Genomic DNA, 15544 nt, shown 5'->3' on the forward strand with positions numbered 1-15544 from the left:
GTTGCCAAGGGGGAGGGAGCGTAGGGGAGGGATGGAGTGGGAGTTTGGGATTAACAGATGCGAACTAGTATATATAGGATGGATAAACAACAAGGTCCTACTGTATAGCACAGGGACCTATATTCAATATCCTGTGATAAACCATAATGGAAAAAAAACATGAAAAAGGATAGATGTATAACTGAATCACTTTGCTATATAGCAGAAATTAAACACAACATTGTAAATCAACTATACGTCAATAAAATTAAAAAAATAATAATGTAAGCTTCCACTGTTGTCTCTTGACAGATCTGGATTTACTTCTAAGGTGGTGTTTAATTCTTATGCTAAGAAAGAGGTACAAAAAAGGGAGAAGGGAAAGGATAAAGTTTGTAAATTCATTTTAACAAAAAGAGGGCATTACGTTCCTATTTAATGCAAAGACAGTTCAACATCTTTCTTGCTGCTATACAAATCCTCACATCAATGCCTGAGCCTCACATACTGGTTTTATACTTAAGAGCACCCACAATACTCGAGTTCTAACAAAACAGAATTCTCTTTCGCGTCTACAACCTTGAACTATTCTGGTGCTATATATACTTGATTTCAGCTGTGGTCTCTTTTCTGCTTATCATAAAGAAATAGTAGGTACTATTTTTGGATACCAAACTGGGAAATTATTTATAAATTATTTCTTCCAAGGAACTAAAGGGAACAGATACATGACAAAAACCTAAGTAATCAAAATAAAATCTGTTTTATATCAAAGAACATTAATAGTGAAATAACAAAAAGACATTTGATACTAAGCACAGTGAGAGCACAGAATCACAAAGCTGCAAAGGCCCTCTGGAGACCGTCTTGTTAGAGACCTGCTCTCCCCACACGTCCCTCCCACAAATCTAATCAACTTAGACATGAAAACAGGGAGGCCAGAATAGGCACATAAATTGCCCAAGTCAGAGAACTACAGCCAAGATCTGAGCCAAAACCTGAGGTATTAGAACAAATAAATAAATAAACAGCTAGTGATGCCAGCTTGTCTTTTTTTTTGGCATGCAGGATCTTAGTTCCCCGACCAGGGATCAAACCCGTGCCCCCTGCAGTGGAAGCATGGAGTCCTGACCCCTGGACCGTCAGGGAAGTCCCTGTCAGCTTGTCTTTCTACAGACAGTACAGCCTATAACAAATGGATGGTAAGTACAATGGTACAAACGCACAGGTTCTGAGGCTGGTCCTGCTCTCAAAACTATTTAGAAGCCGTACAAATAGCAGAAATGCCATCCATTTGCACCGAGAACAGTGGAGAATCCTTATCAATTCAATTCAACAGACTGAGAAAATAAAATTGACTCGATAGAGAAAGGAGGAAGAGGGTGGCTGACTGGCTACTGGCATCCATGAGACTTGAGTAAATCAGACGCTCATAACTCAGAATGCCTCCACTACAGACGACAGGGCTGCACACACGGTGAGAAAACGTCAGGCTTGGCATGAGGACTGTCTTAAAAAAACATTCGAGACCGATTCTATTCTAAGGACTCATTTTTTACATGGGACATACCATACCTCCCCCTCAAAAAGGGACACGTGGCCTGTAATCCAATCACAGCGCAATGTGTCATTTCTCCAGCCTTTAAACATTTTATGCTGGACAGCTTTAAATGCTGAAACACTGGACTCCCAGGTCATCGTCTGCATCGCCCAGCCGAGCCTAGCTCCCCAAATGACGGTGCCCAACAGCAATGCCGGACAAATGTAATGGAATGGGGCAGAAAGAGTCATTATAAAATTCACCCTCAATATTATTACACAAAGTTCCTAGTAAAAATCAAAGATATATGCCAAGCAAGGTGGGTGCATCTTCCTCTTCCCTGGAGTACAGAGATGCATAACTGCACTTCTCTGTGTTTAGTCTAGAACAGAATATGAATAACAGATGAATGAAGGAAGGAAGGAAGGAAAGTTCCATGTGAGATTCCCTAGATTAAAAAAAGCAGCCCCCCGCAGTGGTTGAGAATCTGCCTGCCAATGCAGGAGACACGGGTTCGAGCCCTGGTCTGGGAGGATCCCACATGCTGCGGAGCAACTAGGCCCGTGAGCCACAACTATTGAGCCTGCGCGTCTGGAGCCTGTGCTCCGCAACAAGAGAGGCCGCAACAAGAGAGGCCGCGACAGTGAGAGGCCCGTGCACCGCGATGAGGAGTGGCCCCCGCTCGCCGCAACTAGAGAAAGCCCTCGCACAGAAACGAAGACCCAACACAGCCCAAAATAAATAAATAAATAAATAAATTTATTAAAAAAAAAAAAAAAAAAAAAGCAGACCCCCAAGATTCAAACAGTTAATTTAAAGGTGGGATGAAGCTGTATCCAAATATTAGAAAAGAAAGGAAGCCCTGCCAACAAGTGTACGGATTTGGAGAAGTGAAGAGAAACAACCAGCTCAGACCCAGAGTATGCCTTCAGAAAGTTGTCTGGGGGCTACACGTGAGAAAGTCTGGTTTTGGAACTAAACACAAGTAGCAATATAATAAAGCAGAATGCCTCACTCTAAGTATGAGAGTGGAGGTTGAAAGGACAAGGAAAACCAACCAACCCAACAACAAAACTGTGGAGCCCTTTTTTTGGGCCCCAATGATAACGGCCCATCTGTGATATCAAGATATGATCAGTCCTTCCAAGGCTGGTCCCCAGGGCCTGGAGTTGCTGCCAGGTCAGAAAGTGATGTCATCGTCCAAACTGAGGCCATGGCCTTTTTAGGAAATAAACACCTTGGCTTCATGCCATGATTGTTACACAAAACACAGCCTGCCATAAAAGCACTTTAATAACATAACGTGCATTTAATAACATAACATAGACCTGATTCATTGCCAAGTTCAGAGGATCTTTATAAAGGTTTACCTGCTTGGCCCTCTTCCTTGCATCGTCCAAAGATCTTCCTCTTTCTACTAAGCGCTGGACCACTTTCTCCCAGCGGCTCTGCACACTGATAAGCAGATTCTTAATGAGAACGACATCTTGTTTCTGACTGAAATACTTCAAGTGGGTTCCAGTTTTGTCCAGCTCTATGATCTGCTCCCGGTGAGAATTTACTTCATTGGCAAAGACCTTTCCCAAAAAAAAGGGAGGTGGGTACAATCAGAAACAAAGGAAAAACGGATCTATCTTGAAAATACTTCCGGGATCATAAGCTGGTTTCAAAGGACAAAAGAAAGTGTTCAAACTACCAAATTTATGCTTTTGCTATTAAAACAGCCTGATGTCTAAAAAGGTCTGAGAAGGGACTGCTGTCCATCCGGGATGCAGCTTACCTTGTGTTCATCAATTTGAAACAAGACGGTGTCCAAGATAAGGCTTGGCCGGGAAGCCACGTTTAGGGTCTGCTCCGCCTGGGTGAGCCAGTTGATGAAGTCCTGGAGGGAACTGTGGAATTCCATTGCCAAGGTGAGGGCCTCTTCCAGTTTAACCTGCAAAGACAGATTATTTAGTATTTCATGGTATTCAAGGTTTCCCGCCTCCCCCCTGCCCGCCCCAACAAGTTTAACCACTCTCTGGCAGATTTCCTTCCCATCCATACTTTATTTATGCATAGTCTGTATCCCCCAAACAGTTTTTGAATACTGGCTAACCAAGCCCCTTCAAGTTTAGTGAGAAGCATCTCACTGCAGCTAAAACAACTTTAATATACACTAAAATTGTGGTTTGGGGACAATTAACCACAGAATTACTAAACAGAATCTAGAAAAAGAAAATTTGACATGCATACAATTCATTCTGGGGGTCAAAATACTATGAAATATATATACATTATGCTCTGTTAGCAAGGGCGTATAATCTAGTATTCCTAGCCTATCATTTTTATAGCATTAAATAGTAAGATTTTTAATGCCCCCTCATGGATTTTTGTTATGTAAGTGCTTATTATATATACAATCATCTCACTTTCTTGGTCTCCCTCCCTCCTCACCCCTGCCTTACATACAGCCTGCCTTTTGCTTAATAAGTGTGATTAGAATTACTTAACCACCCAGAATTCGAGTGGTTCACAGATTTAAACTATACCTAGTTAACACTTGATCTATGATATACCTTTATCTATGTCTGAATAGATTCCTTCAACTGTGTTCTCCTGCGTTAAGACAGAATACTATTTTCAGCTGAGCCCATGAAATGTCCAAACGTATACAAAGAAAATTTAAACATGAATCATTAGATGTTCCACTGACAATTCTACTCGGAGTTAAGGTAAGACCCATGAAATGAAACAATGAAAACATTCATGCTACGATATCCATCAAGGCACATACTTTCCTTTCATTGAGTTTGGTTTCCACCGATTCCCATTTTTCTTTCAAGTTATTTATGTCTTGGTCAATATTTGTCTCTGCAGATTTGGGGCATCTTGCAAGCATCTGCTGGCCTTTCTGCATCAGACTCTTATATGTTTCTTCTTTAACATCAAAGGCAGCACAGATTTCCTAAATGGAGATATCCCCCCCCCAAGTTATATCATTTTTAAGAGAACAAAATCTCAGAGCTCTTTTTCCGTGTCATCAATCCCAAGCCCCTTATTATATACTCAACTCCGTCCAGCACACAGAATAACCCTGACACATTCAAACTTTCCACTATACTGAAAGAACACCTAAACCTATAGCCACACTCTGCCTACCAAGAAATCTTAGAAATGGTGCTATTGTTATCAATCCACCCCACACGTGAAGCAGTAATGTTAAATGTTATCAAGAAAGGTTTCAATGTACAGTAACCAATCAGCTCTGTGACCTTGGGCAAGTAACGTAACTTCCCTGAGCCTCGATTTCCTTCTCTGTAAAATGGGTTCTCTAAGTCTCTCCTAGGAACACAATACAACGACTGTAATATTGGTTTTTTGGTATAATTTAATTCTATGCTCAGAAGACATACAGTGGATGGAAGGTCAAGACCCAGTACAGTAAGATATTTAAGTTGATGACGCAGACTTTGGAATCACAGTGGCCAAACTTGTGGTCCTATGAATATTCTTCTCACTTATAACATTTGTAAAGCTTTCAACTAGAATGCAGTGTGTATCTTCTATAGAGAATATAAAAATACTGCTTAAACAAATTTAGAATTTAAGATAAATGAAACACCAGTTACACTCACGTCAAAAGTAAGACCAGTTCTATTCCATTGATTCAATTATAATGTGAGTCAAATCATAGCTCCCACTGAAAAATTACATACTATCTAACATTTCCAACTTTTTAATTTTTAAAATTGAGATACAATCCATAAAAATCAGCATTTTAAAGTCTGGAATTCAGTGTTTTTAGTATATTCATAAGGCTGTGCAACCATCACTACTAATTCTAGAACATTTTTATTGCCTCGAAACTTTGTAATTTCTTAAACCTTAAAAAAACCCTCTCTAAATATATTTACAATATCACCCACTGAAAGCTTTAATCAAAGCAAAGCTTCTAAATACAGCTAAATCTCAGGAAACAGTAACACTCTAAGTTTTCTAGTTTCCTTCATGTCTAACAGAACCAAATCCAAAGAACATGACTAAAACAGTATTACAAGTATCAGTAACTCTTCAGAATTTCTTAAATCATGGAATTCTATAATCTGGCAAATGATATCAGCAAACATCCTACCCAAACCAAATATGCTGATAAGTAATATTTTTCTAAAATAAAATATTCTAAAGATAAGCTCTGTGCTTTCCAACTTTTTACTTATATTCTTCTAAATTACCATTTAAAAATATTTGTTTATTAGAGAACCACCTCACTCATGTTTGTTCAAGAATTCATTAAACTTATACTTAACGGACGGTAATAGCTATGCAAGTACTTCTAGGAAAGTAAGGAGGTATCTGGAAGACAGCCAGATTTTATGGAAAAGACAAGTGCTCCCAAGTTATTTAGTCAATTACTTTTTCAGTGAACAAATGGGTCCCTTGTGGCACCAAGAAAACAACATATTAACAACAAGAAAACCACATACACAATGATTTTCTAAAAGAAGGAAGAGAGATTCTAGAATATTCTCTACTGGATTAATAGGATTTATTTTAACTGCTCATAGCAATTGTGAAACGAATAAGATGTTACTTCTGTTGTATTTCTTCACTCCACCTACAAGATGGTCACTTCCTCTCCAAATCATCAAATTAAAAATTATTCCCAACAAGTGCAGTTTTATTAGTAAGATCTTACAACAACACTAGGCATGACTAAAGAGTACAGACTTTCACGTACAATGGCCCATTTCTTTTGCCAAATCCCTAAGTACTTCTACTTTTATTTCCTAAGAAGCATTCAACAATGGAAAAAGACTGTTTTCTCTTAGAACTGTTAGAGCTAAATTATGATGGGACATGAATAGGCAATGTCAATAGGTCAAATGTAGTCTAAATTTAATTTCTCAGCCCATACTGCTAGGAAAGAAAGCCAGAGTCTCAAGTTTCATTATTTTTCCTCCTCATCTTTAAGAGTTGACAGCGCTACAGACTCTGGGCGGGAACAGCCCGCAGGCATGATGTGATGCTCCGGCTTAGACAATTAAACAGAAGCCCCCTCTTGTCCAAACCTGGTGGGTGTGAGGTTGAAGATACGGCCCCATCACCATTAAAAGGAGCAAATATGTAACTTTGTTTTCACAGAAGAAGAACATATTTTCCAGCCTTCCATGAAACTGGGTGGGAATCTCATGCTCACAGCAGTAATTTTTAAGTCCATTCTGATTCCTTTAGGGATTTTTCTTTCCACTCAAGGAGCCACAGTTTATAATTTACCCAATGTTATATTACTGTCCATACAAGTTTATCATTTTATGGGGGAAGGTTTGCTTCTAAAAAATGCCTAGACTGCTAAAACCTCTTTTCATACACTGACACACTAAACTTTAAAATAAAGAATAGGTTCTGACTTTAAAAATGTAATCAACAGTGTTTCTAGCACTTACATATAGAGATTTCTGCTGCAAAACTGGATATCCTTTAAACCTTCTCCCACAGTTTGTTGATCACCAGGGCCTACACAAAATGGTCAGTTTCTTAATCTGAGGCTAGAGCTGTAGGAAATAATATAGTTACCATGTGGGCATTAAGCTGTTCCCTGGCTGTTTCCGGTAAACCTCCCAGAGGCTTGGATGCTAACAGATGGCGCTCCGTGTCTGTCAGCCACTGTTGCAAATCCTCGATTTCGCCGTGGAACCCTTTAGCCTGGAGTGAGAGAGAGGTTCAAGTTTGGGCCCCAGATATGGTCACTTTGAAGCCAAAAATGAAGCTTAAACAATCCCAGCCTGCTAAGCCTCTCCATGCATTTTGAACAAGGGCAGGGGCCTCTGGACCACTTGCTTTTCTTCAGCAGGAGGGCCAGCAATAAAACTATCATGCTAAGAACTGGAGAGAGCTGTGTTCTTCTCAGCTCTGTCCTTTAGCCCACTTATTTTTACTCTTCTCCTTGAAGTATAAAAACTAAACAGGGGTGTGAAAACCAATAAAAGAATGCCATGCCATCTTGGTCTTGAAGGCACCAGAAAGTTTCAGGATTTATTCTCTCATTCACCTGGCGCAAGGCACCATCCAGCTGCTGCTTCCTTTGTTCTGTTTTTTCCAAAACATTTTGCCAGCGTTGATTCAAAACCTCTAGCTTGTTCTGAAGGTTGCTCGCTTCTTCTCCGGCACTTGATTCGATTAGATCATTTCCTGCTCTATTCACGGCTTCCACGGTGGACTGATGGGCTAATACATCATTTTGGAGCACCTGAAAATATTCAGATAACACTTAATATGTTCACTAGTTTGTAACATGCTAGCATCGCTTCTAATGCAATTCTTTTATTTCCTGGTTATGAAACGTTCTGAAGCTAAAACATATACATAGAATTTTAATACTAACGAACTTTTTAAAATGGTGAACTTCCTTTCCCTTAACTTTGCAGCTTTATTGGGTATCTCTTCAATCTACCAACATCCCCTGAAATGATTATGTTGAGAACATTGCTAGTTCTTCCCATTAGAAGAGTTTTGCAATTGATGACATTAAGTATATAGAGATTATAGTTAAAAGGCTCTAAAAATATTCATTCGATTCAAGCTCACTTTAATTGAACTTAATTTTCATGTCTTGAGTAAACAATTTCAAAGATATATATTGCTATATGTTCAAATATAAAATTAATACATTGCCATGTTTTACAATTAGCACTCTTAAAAAGGAAACATGAGAGATTACTACAAGCAACTATATGCCAATAAAATGGACAACCTGGAAGAAATGGACAAATTCTTAGAAATGCACAACTTTCTGAGACTGAACCAGGAAGAAACAGAAAATATGAACAGACCAATCACAAGCACTGAAATTGAAACTGTGATTAAAAATCTTCCAACAAACAAAAGCCCAGGACCAGATGGCTTCACAGGCGAATTCTATCAAACATTTAGAGAAGAGCTAACACCTATCCTTCTCGAACTCTTCCAAAATACAGCAGAAGGAGGAACACTCCCAAACTCATTCTACGAGGCCACCATCACCCTGATACCAAAACCAGACAAAGATGTCACAAAGAAAGAAAACTACAGGCCAATATCACTGATGAACATAGATGCAAAAATCCTCAACAAAATACTAGCAAACAGAATCCAACAGCACATTAAAAGGATCATACACCATGATCAAGTGGGGTTTATCCCAGGAATGCAAGGATTCTTCAATATATGCAAATCAATAAACGTGATACACCATATTAACAAGTTGAAGGAGAAAAACCATATGATCATCTCAATAGATGCAGAAAAAGCTTTCGACAAAATTCAACACCCATTTATAATAAAAACCCTCAGGAAAGTAGGCATAGAGGGAACTTACCTCAACATAATAAAGGCCATATATGACAAACCCACAGCCAACATCGTCCTCAATGGCGAAAAACTGAAACCATTTCCACTAAGATCAGGAACAAGACAAGGTTGCCCACTCTTACCACTATTACTCAACATACTTTTGGAAGTTTTAGCCACACCAATCAGAGAAAAAAAAGAAATAAAAGGAATCCAAATAGGAAAAGAAGAAGTAAAGCTGTCACTGTTTGCAGATGACATGATACTATACATAGAGAATCCTAAAGATGCTACCAGAAAATTACTAGAGCTAATCAATGAATTTGGTAAAGTAGCAGGATACAAAATTAATGCACAGAAATCTCTTGCATTCCTATACACTAATGATGAAAAATCTGAAAGTGAAATTAAGAAAACACTCCCATTCACCATTGCAACGAAAAGAATAAAATATCTAGGAATAAACCTACCTAAGGAGACAAAAGACCTGTATGCAGAAAATTATAAGACACTGATGAAAGAAATTAAAGATGATACAAATAGATGGAGAGATATACCATGTTCTTGGATTGGAAGAATCAACATTGTGAAAATGACTATACTACCCAAAGCAAGCTACAGATTCAATGCAATCCCTATCAAACTACCACTGGCATTTTTCACAGGAACAAGAATAAAAAATTTCACAATTTGTACAGAAACACAAAAGACCTCGAATAGCCAAAGCAATCTTGAGAAAGAAAAACGGAGCTGGAGGAATCAGGCTCCCTGACTTCAGACTATACTACAAAGCTACAGTAATCAAGACAGTATGGTACTGGCACAAAAAGATAAATATAGATCAATGGAACAGGATAGAAAGCCCAAAGATAATCCCATGCACATATGGTCACCTTATCTTTGATAAAGGAGGCAAGAATATACAGTGGAGAAAAGACAGCCTCTTCAATAAATGGTGCTGGGAAACCTGGACAGCTACATGTAAAAGAATGAAATTAGAACACTCCCTAACACCATACACAAAAATAATCTCAAAATGGACTAAAGACCTAAATGTAAGGCCAGACACTATCAAACTCTTAGAGGAAAACACAGGCAGAACACTCCATGACATAAACCACAGCAAGATCCTTTTTGACCCACGTCCTACAGAAATGGAAATTGAAAACAAAAATAAACAAATGGGACCTAATGAAACTTAAAAGCTTTTGCACAGCAAAGGAAACCATAAACAAGACGAAAAGACAACCCTCAGAATGGGAGAAAATATTTGCAAATGAAACAACTGACAAAGGATTAACCTCCAAAATATATAAGCAGCTCATGCAGCTCAATATCAAAAAAACAAATAACCCAATCCAAAAATGGGCAGAAGACCTAAATAGACATCTCTCCAAAGAAGATATACATACTGCCAACAAACACATGAAAGAATGCTCAACATCATTAATCACTAGAGAAATGCAAATCAAAACTACAATGAGATATCATCTCACACCGGTCAGAATGGCCATCATCAAAAAATCTTCAAACAATAAATGCTGGAGAGGGTGTGGAGAAAAGGGAACCCTCTTGCACTGTTGGTGGGAATGTAAATTGATACAGCCACTATGGAAAACAGTATGGAGGTTCCTTAAAAAACTAAAAATAGAACTACCTACCATATGACCCAGCAATCCCACTACTGGGCATATACTCTGAAAAAACCATAATTCAAAAAGAGTCATGTACCACAATGTTCACTGCAGCTCTATTTACAATGGCCAGGACATGGAAGCAACCTAAGTGTCCATCAACAGATGAATGGATAAAGAAGATGTGGCACACATATACAATGGAATATTACTCAGTCATGAAAAGAAACAAAATTGAGTTATTTGTAGTGAGGTGGATGGACCTAGAATCTGTCATACAGAGTGAAGTAAGTCAGAAAGAGAAAAACAAATACCGTACGCTAACACACATATATGGAATCTAAAAAAAAAAAAAAAGGGGGCATGAAGAACCTAGGGGCAAGACGGGAATAAAGGCGCAGACCTACTAGAGAATGGACTTGAGGATATGGGGAGGGGGAAGGGTAAGCTGGGACAAAGTGAGAAAGTGAGAGAGTGGCATGGACATATATACACTACGAAATGTAAATAGCTAGCTAGTGGGAAGCAGCTGCATAGCACAGGGAGATCACCTCGGTGCTTTGTGACTACCTAGAGGGGTGGGATAGGGAGGGTGGGAGGGAGGGAGAGACAAGACAGAAGAGATATGGGGATATATGTATACGTATAACTGATTCACTTTGTTATAAAGCAGAAACTAACACACCATTGTAAAGCAATTATACTCCAATAAAGATGTAAAAAAAAAAAAAAAAGGAAACAAATGATCACAGAATACTCTTTTATCGTCTCTGGTTTTAAGGGTGCTAGAATTAACTGCTAGGGTGACAGGAACGAACCCCAGGAGGCCCTAACATTAAAGGGAAAGAGATTTCACCATTTACTGGGGAATACGTGAGTCCAGCATTCCACGATTTAGCTGTTCTCTTACTAGAAAATACGATATGAAATGCCTATGACAGATCCCAGTAAATAATGCCTTCTTATTCTATTATCCGGTGGGAATGTAAGAATAGATTAATAACACTTAAATGCACTAACATGGGGCAAGAGTGGTAAGTGCAAAAAGCAACTGCAGGCTAAAAAAATCAATTTCTTATACTGAAAAGAATTACCTCAAAGAACAAATACAACTTAGTAATAGTTTCCTTTCAAGAAGACTGCTATGCTTTTGGAAACCAGAAGAAACCTTCCTCAATTGTTGGTAAAAGTCTGTGATAACCCTTCCCCCTACACTCAAGACTCGGGTTGGCAACAGGAGAGAAGAGGAGTGTCATCTGTCGTCCTGGGAGGGACAACCCACATCTGGGAAACCCAGACCAGAAGGATTTCAGCCGAGGGCACGAACCGTCCATGATCACTGTTCCTCTGACTCCATCCACTTGTGTTCTGGGGCATCTGGTGAGGGAGGGTTTTTCAAAAGCTATAAAATCAACTGAGTAAGGAGTGATCTTTATAAGAAGCAGGTACTTGGATATGTTATCGTAGGAACCACTTTCAAAAGGTAAGAGTTAAATATTTTCACAGTCAAAACATAAGAGATAATTCTATAAAATTCGTTCTTATAAATGGTTGGAGCCCTGCTACATAAGCCATGGCCTAGGAGCCAGAGAAGAAGGCGGGACAGGGATGGGAATCTCCCCTCCCTTCCTCCAGCAATTGTGCTGGCAATTCTGAGTCCTTGAACTTTGACCTTCAGAAATGGAAGCAGAGCAGGGAGTGAAGGATTGGGAGTTTGGGGTCAGCAGATGCCAACTAGTATATATGGAGGGTGGATAAACAACAAGGTCCTACTCTATACCACAGGGAACTATATTCAATATCCTGTGATAAAATATAATGGAAAATAATATATATGTATAACTGAATCACTTTGCTGTACAGCGGAAATTAACACAACATTGTAAATCAACTATACTTCAATAAAATTTTTTAAAAAAGAAAGAAATGGAATGAGAAAAGATCTCTGACTAAAGGAAACTAAAGGTCCCTAACTCATCTCCGCCAAAATAACTGGACCAGGCTGCCGCATGTTCCCACCTCTACCATCTTCTACAAAGTTCCTGCCACTGATGTATGTGACTTTTAGGACAATGGCTGAGTTTATGAAAATGTAAATGCTATAAACTCACACTATGAGAATAAACATTTTGGTTACATGCAGAGTCAGTCTGACTGGTCATTACTGCTCTTAGCAAAGGTATAATATAGATATTAAGTATAATAGATATATTAAATATTATATTTAATATTATTAAATATTAAATAATAGATATTAAATATTAATGATGCAAAATAAGTCCTAATTGCTTAATCAGATATGGCTGGGCAATGATTATAAATACAGATAGAAAGAGGTAAAAAAGGAAGAAAAATTTAAATTAGGGAACAATTACTGTGGGGAAACACATGAAGGAAGAAGAACTAAAGCAAGAATAATCAAAAATATCATGATCTTAAAGTGCTATAAATCCCTTATTTTAAAATGCTGTTAATATGTAAAATAATCAAATGTTTCTATATGATAATCAAGGAAAACTTATTTAAGATTAGGACTAAGGACCTAACTTTAAGTAAGATACCACTATAATGTGAATGTTAAAAGTTCTATGAAAGCCTGCTGAATGTCAGGATAAACTCTACTGGGCATAACATTCTATTCACTAAGCCTCGTTGACTTAAGACAGGGAATTTTCTGTTAATAATCATCAACCAAGTGCCACAAAGATGACAACAATATGAAACTATTTTACATATATCTCAAGATAAAAATTTTCCACTTATAAGCTTTCAATCAAGTACATGACATGTAAAAACTCTTCTAAACATAATAAATAGTTTAAAAAACTACCTCAGAAAGAAAAGGACTAAGACACAAAAAGCCAGTGAAAAGTAAGAGAAAGAAACAGAAGGACAAACCCCAACATGATGAGAGATGTACAGACAGACAGAAATATATGACAAGCCAAAAAGCAGCAAGGGAGAGACGCACGGAGGGAAGGGGGACCAGAGGAAACACACACGGAGCCTGCAGGACAACTGTGACTTGTCAGGCTGCCCCCAACAGCTTTTAAAACTATGTTACCTTCATCCAAGCACAGGTATAATCAGAAATTTAAACCTCCAGTGTTGGTCATGCAGCCCTCCTAAAATTTAGCCAGAAATTCCCCATTCTTGCTATTTTTGACAATAACTGCCTTGACCGATGAGAAAAACATTTTGATTATCACCTTTTAAGGAGTGCGTTGTAAGTAGTTCAACCTTATGTTGCCAATGTCAAATAGCAACGTGGGTTAAAACCATAAATGCCTAAAAAAGCAGCAGACCAGAAACATCTGGTGACACTAGAAGTGCAGAGAGAAGAAGGAGAGGATGCAGTAACAGCTACGTACATGATGCTTGGCGAGTTCAATTTCAATGGCCTTGGGGTCTCCTCCGACAGGCTTCTGTTCGCTGAGCAAGCCCTCGGTGTGCGTGAGCCACGCCAGCAACTCGTCCAGCGCGTGCTGGAACTGCCCCAGTGCTAACAGAGCGCCCTCCAGCTTGTGCTGCAGACAGAGAGGACAGGAAGACAATCAATCCACGAGTCTGATAGGATGGATGACCCACATTTATAAAACAAGGGTGAACTGTTCAATTGCTTCATGCTGCATAAGTCTTTAAGCAAATCCAATGAAGCCCAATCATCATATCCTCATATATTTTAAGTTTGAAACTTTGTGGTTAAAAAAAACAGCATGTGAGAAGCAGGAAATAAGAGAATTTAGGGGCTTCTGAAGTTTATGTCCAGGATCCCCTAATTTTACTTTTTAATAGTTATTTTACATTATTATATGAACCTGAAATTGGTATTTACCTGTCTGTTGATGATCCTCTCATCCAGACTGTCCCATATCAATTTCAGCTCCGTCAGTGGGTCCAGAACAGTGTGTTTATCACTTTCTTCTGTTACTTTCTTTAGCAGGAGCTCTGCCTGATGGTTCAGTCTCTCCATTTCTATCTGTTGTTGATACGCTTCTGACTTAAATTGCTATTTTTTTAAAAAAAAGAGGCATACATGGAAAATTTGTTATACATCAGTAATGATTTTTTTATTTTTTTGGAATTTTTGAATTTTATTTTATTTACATTTTTATACAGCAGGTTCTCTTCAGTAACTTTAAACAAACAAAAATTCTACAGGTTAGATCTTTGTTCTAATCCACACTTTTTATTGGGGTGGAGTGAAGACGAATAAAATCTAACACAGGGTTTACTGATGAAAAAACTGTAGATAAAAAATGATTAAAAGAAATCTTTTCTCACACCTGAAACTAGCACAACATTGTAAATCAACTATATTCCAGTATAAAATAAAAATTAAGTTAAAAAAAAGAAATCTTTTCTCTTTATTCAACGTTTTCTGATGGAACGATTTTTTATTTATAATTTTGCTATTTCACTTCTGTTCTCTACAATAAAGAACTAACAAATTTCAAGGATGAACTTCTTCCAGTGTCTAATTATACATACTCAATAAATGAGTTCTGAAATTATAGGAAAGAAGAAAACAAAATATATATTGACATATATGAAACCCAGAAAAAAAAATCTCTAAGAAACTCACATTAATATTTCCTGCTCAAAACACACACACATCTTGCAGTCACTGAACACTCTGTGTTTTCTGTAGCTATGCTGTGTTTATTTATTTATGTATATTATTTTTCTTTGTGGCCATGCTATGCGGCTTGCGAGATCTTAGTTCCCTGACCAGGGATGGAACCCAGGCCCCGGCAGTGAAAGTGCTGAGTCCTAACCAATGGACCGCCAGGGAATTCCCTGCTATGCTGTGTTTATTAGTATTTATTTATCCTTTGCACTGACTCAGAATAACATTACTCTCACTTGGTGCTTAATGACATGTAGGTAATAATCCTGGCTTTGCCAACCAATACAGGTTAGCCAGTGGTTACATGTAATAGGAAACTGTCTTTTCATAAAGTATTGATTTTAATCTCTAATAGTAAATAATTAAATAATAAACAATTAATGGCTAAGCAGTCTCTTAATTTTTTCAAGCAAATTAAAATAATAATTAAAAATAATAACAAAAGCATAGTGA

The 15544-nt window shown here is 38.1% G+C and overlaps 1 protein-coding gene across 1 annotated transcript in view; it reads right to left on the reverse strand.

Annotated features, from left to right (window-relative positions):
* The window catches only part of LOC118903071 (dystonin-like), a 491338-nt gene that overhangs the window by 31748 nt on the left and 444046 nt on the right, over nucleotides 1–15544 (reverse strand). The window contains 7 exon segments of the mRNA XM_036867747.1: nucleotides 2890–3096; nucleotides 3300–3455; nucleotides 4296–4466; nucleotides 7076–7204; nucleotides 7551–7748; nucleotides 13833–13988; nucleotides 14297–14470. Of these exon segments, the coding sequence (XP_036723642.1) occupies nucleotides 2890–3096; nucleotides 3300–3455; nucleotides 4296–4466; nucleotides 7076–7204; nucleotides 7551–7748; nucleotides 13833–13988; nucleotides 14297–14470 (1191 nt within the window).

Source organism: Balaenoptera musculus, chromosome 11, assembly GCF_009873245.2.
Source record: "Balaenoptera musculus isolate JJ_BM4_2016_0621 chromosome 11, mBalMus1.pri.v3, whole genome shotgun sequence".
Lineage (NCBI taxonomy): Eukaryota > Metazoa > Chordata > Mammalia > Artiodactyla > Balaenopteridae > Balaenoptera > Balaenoptera musculus.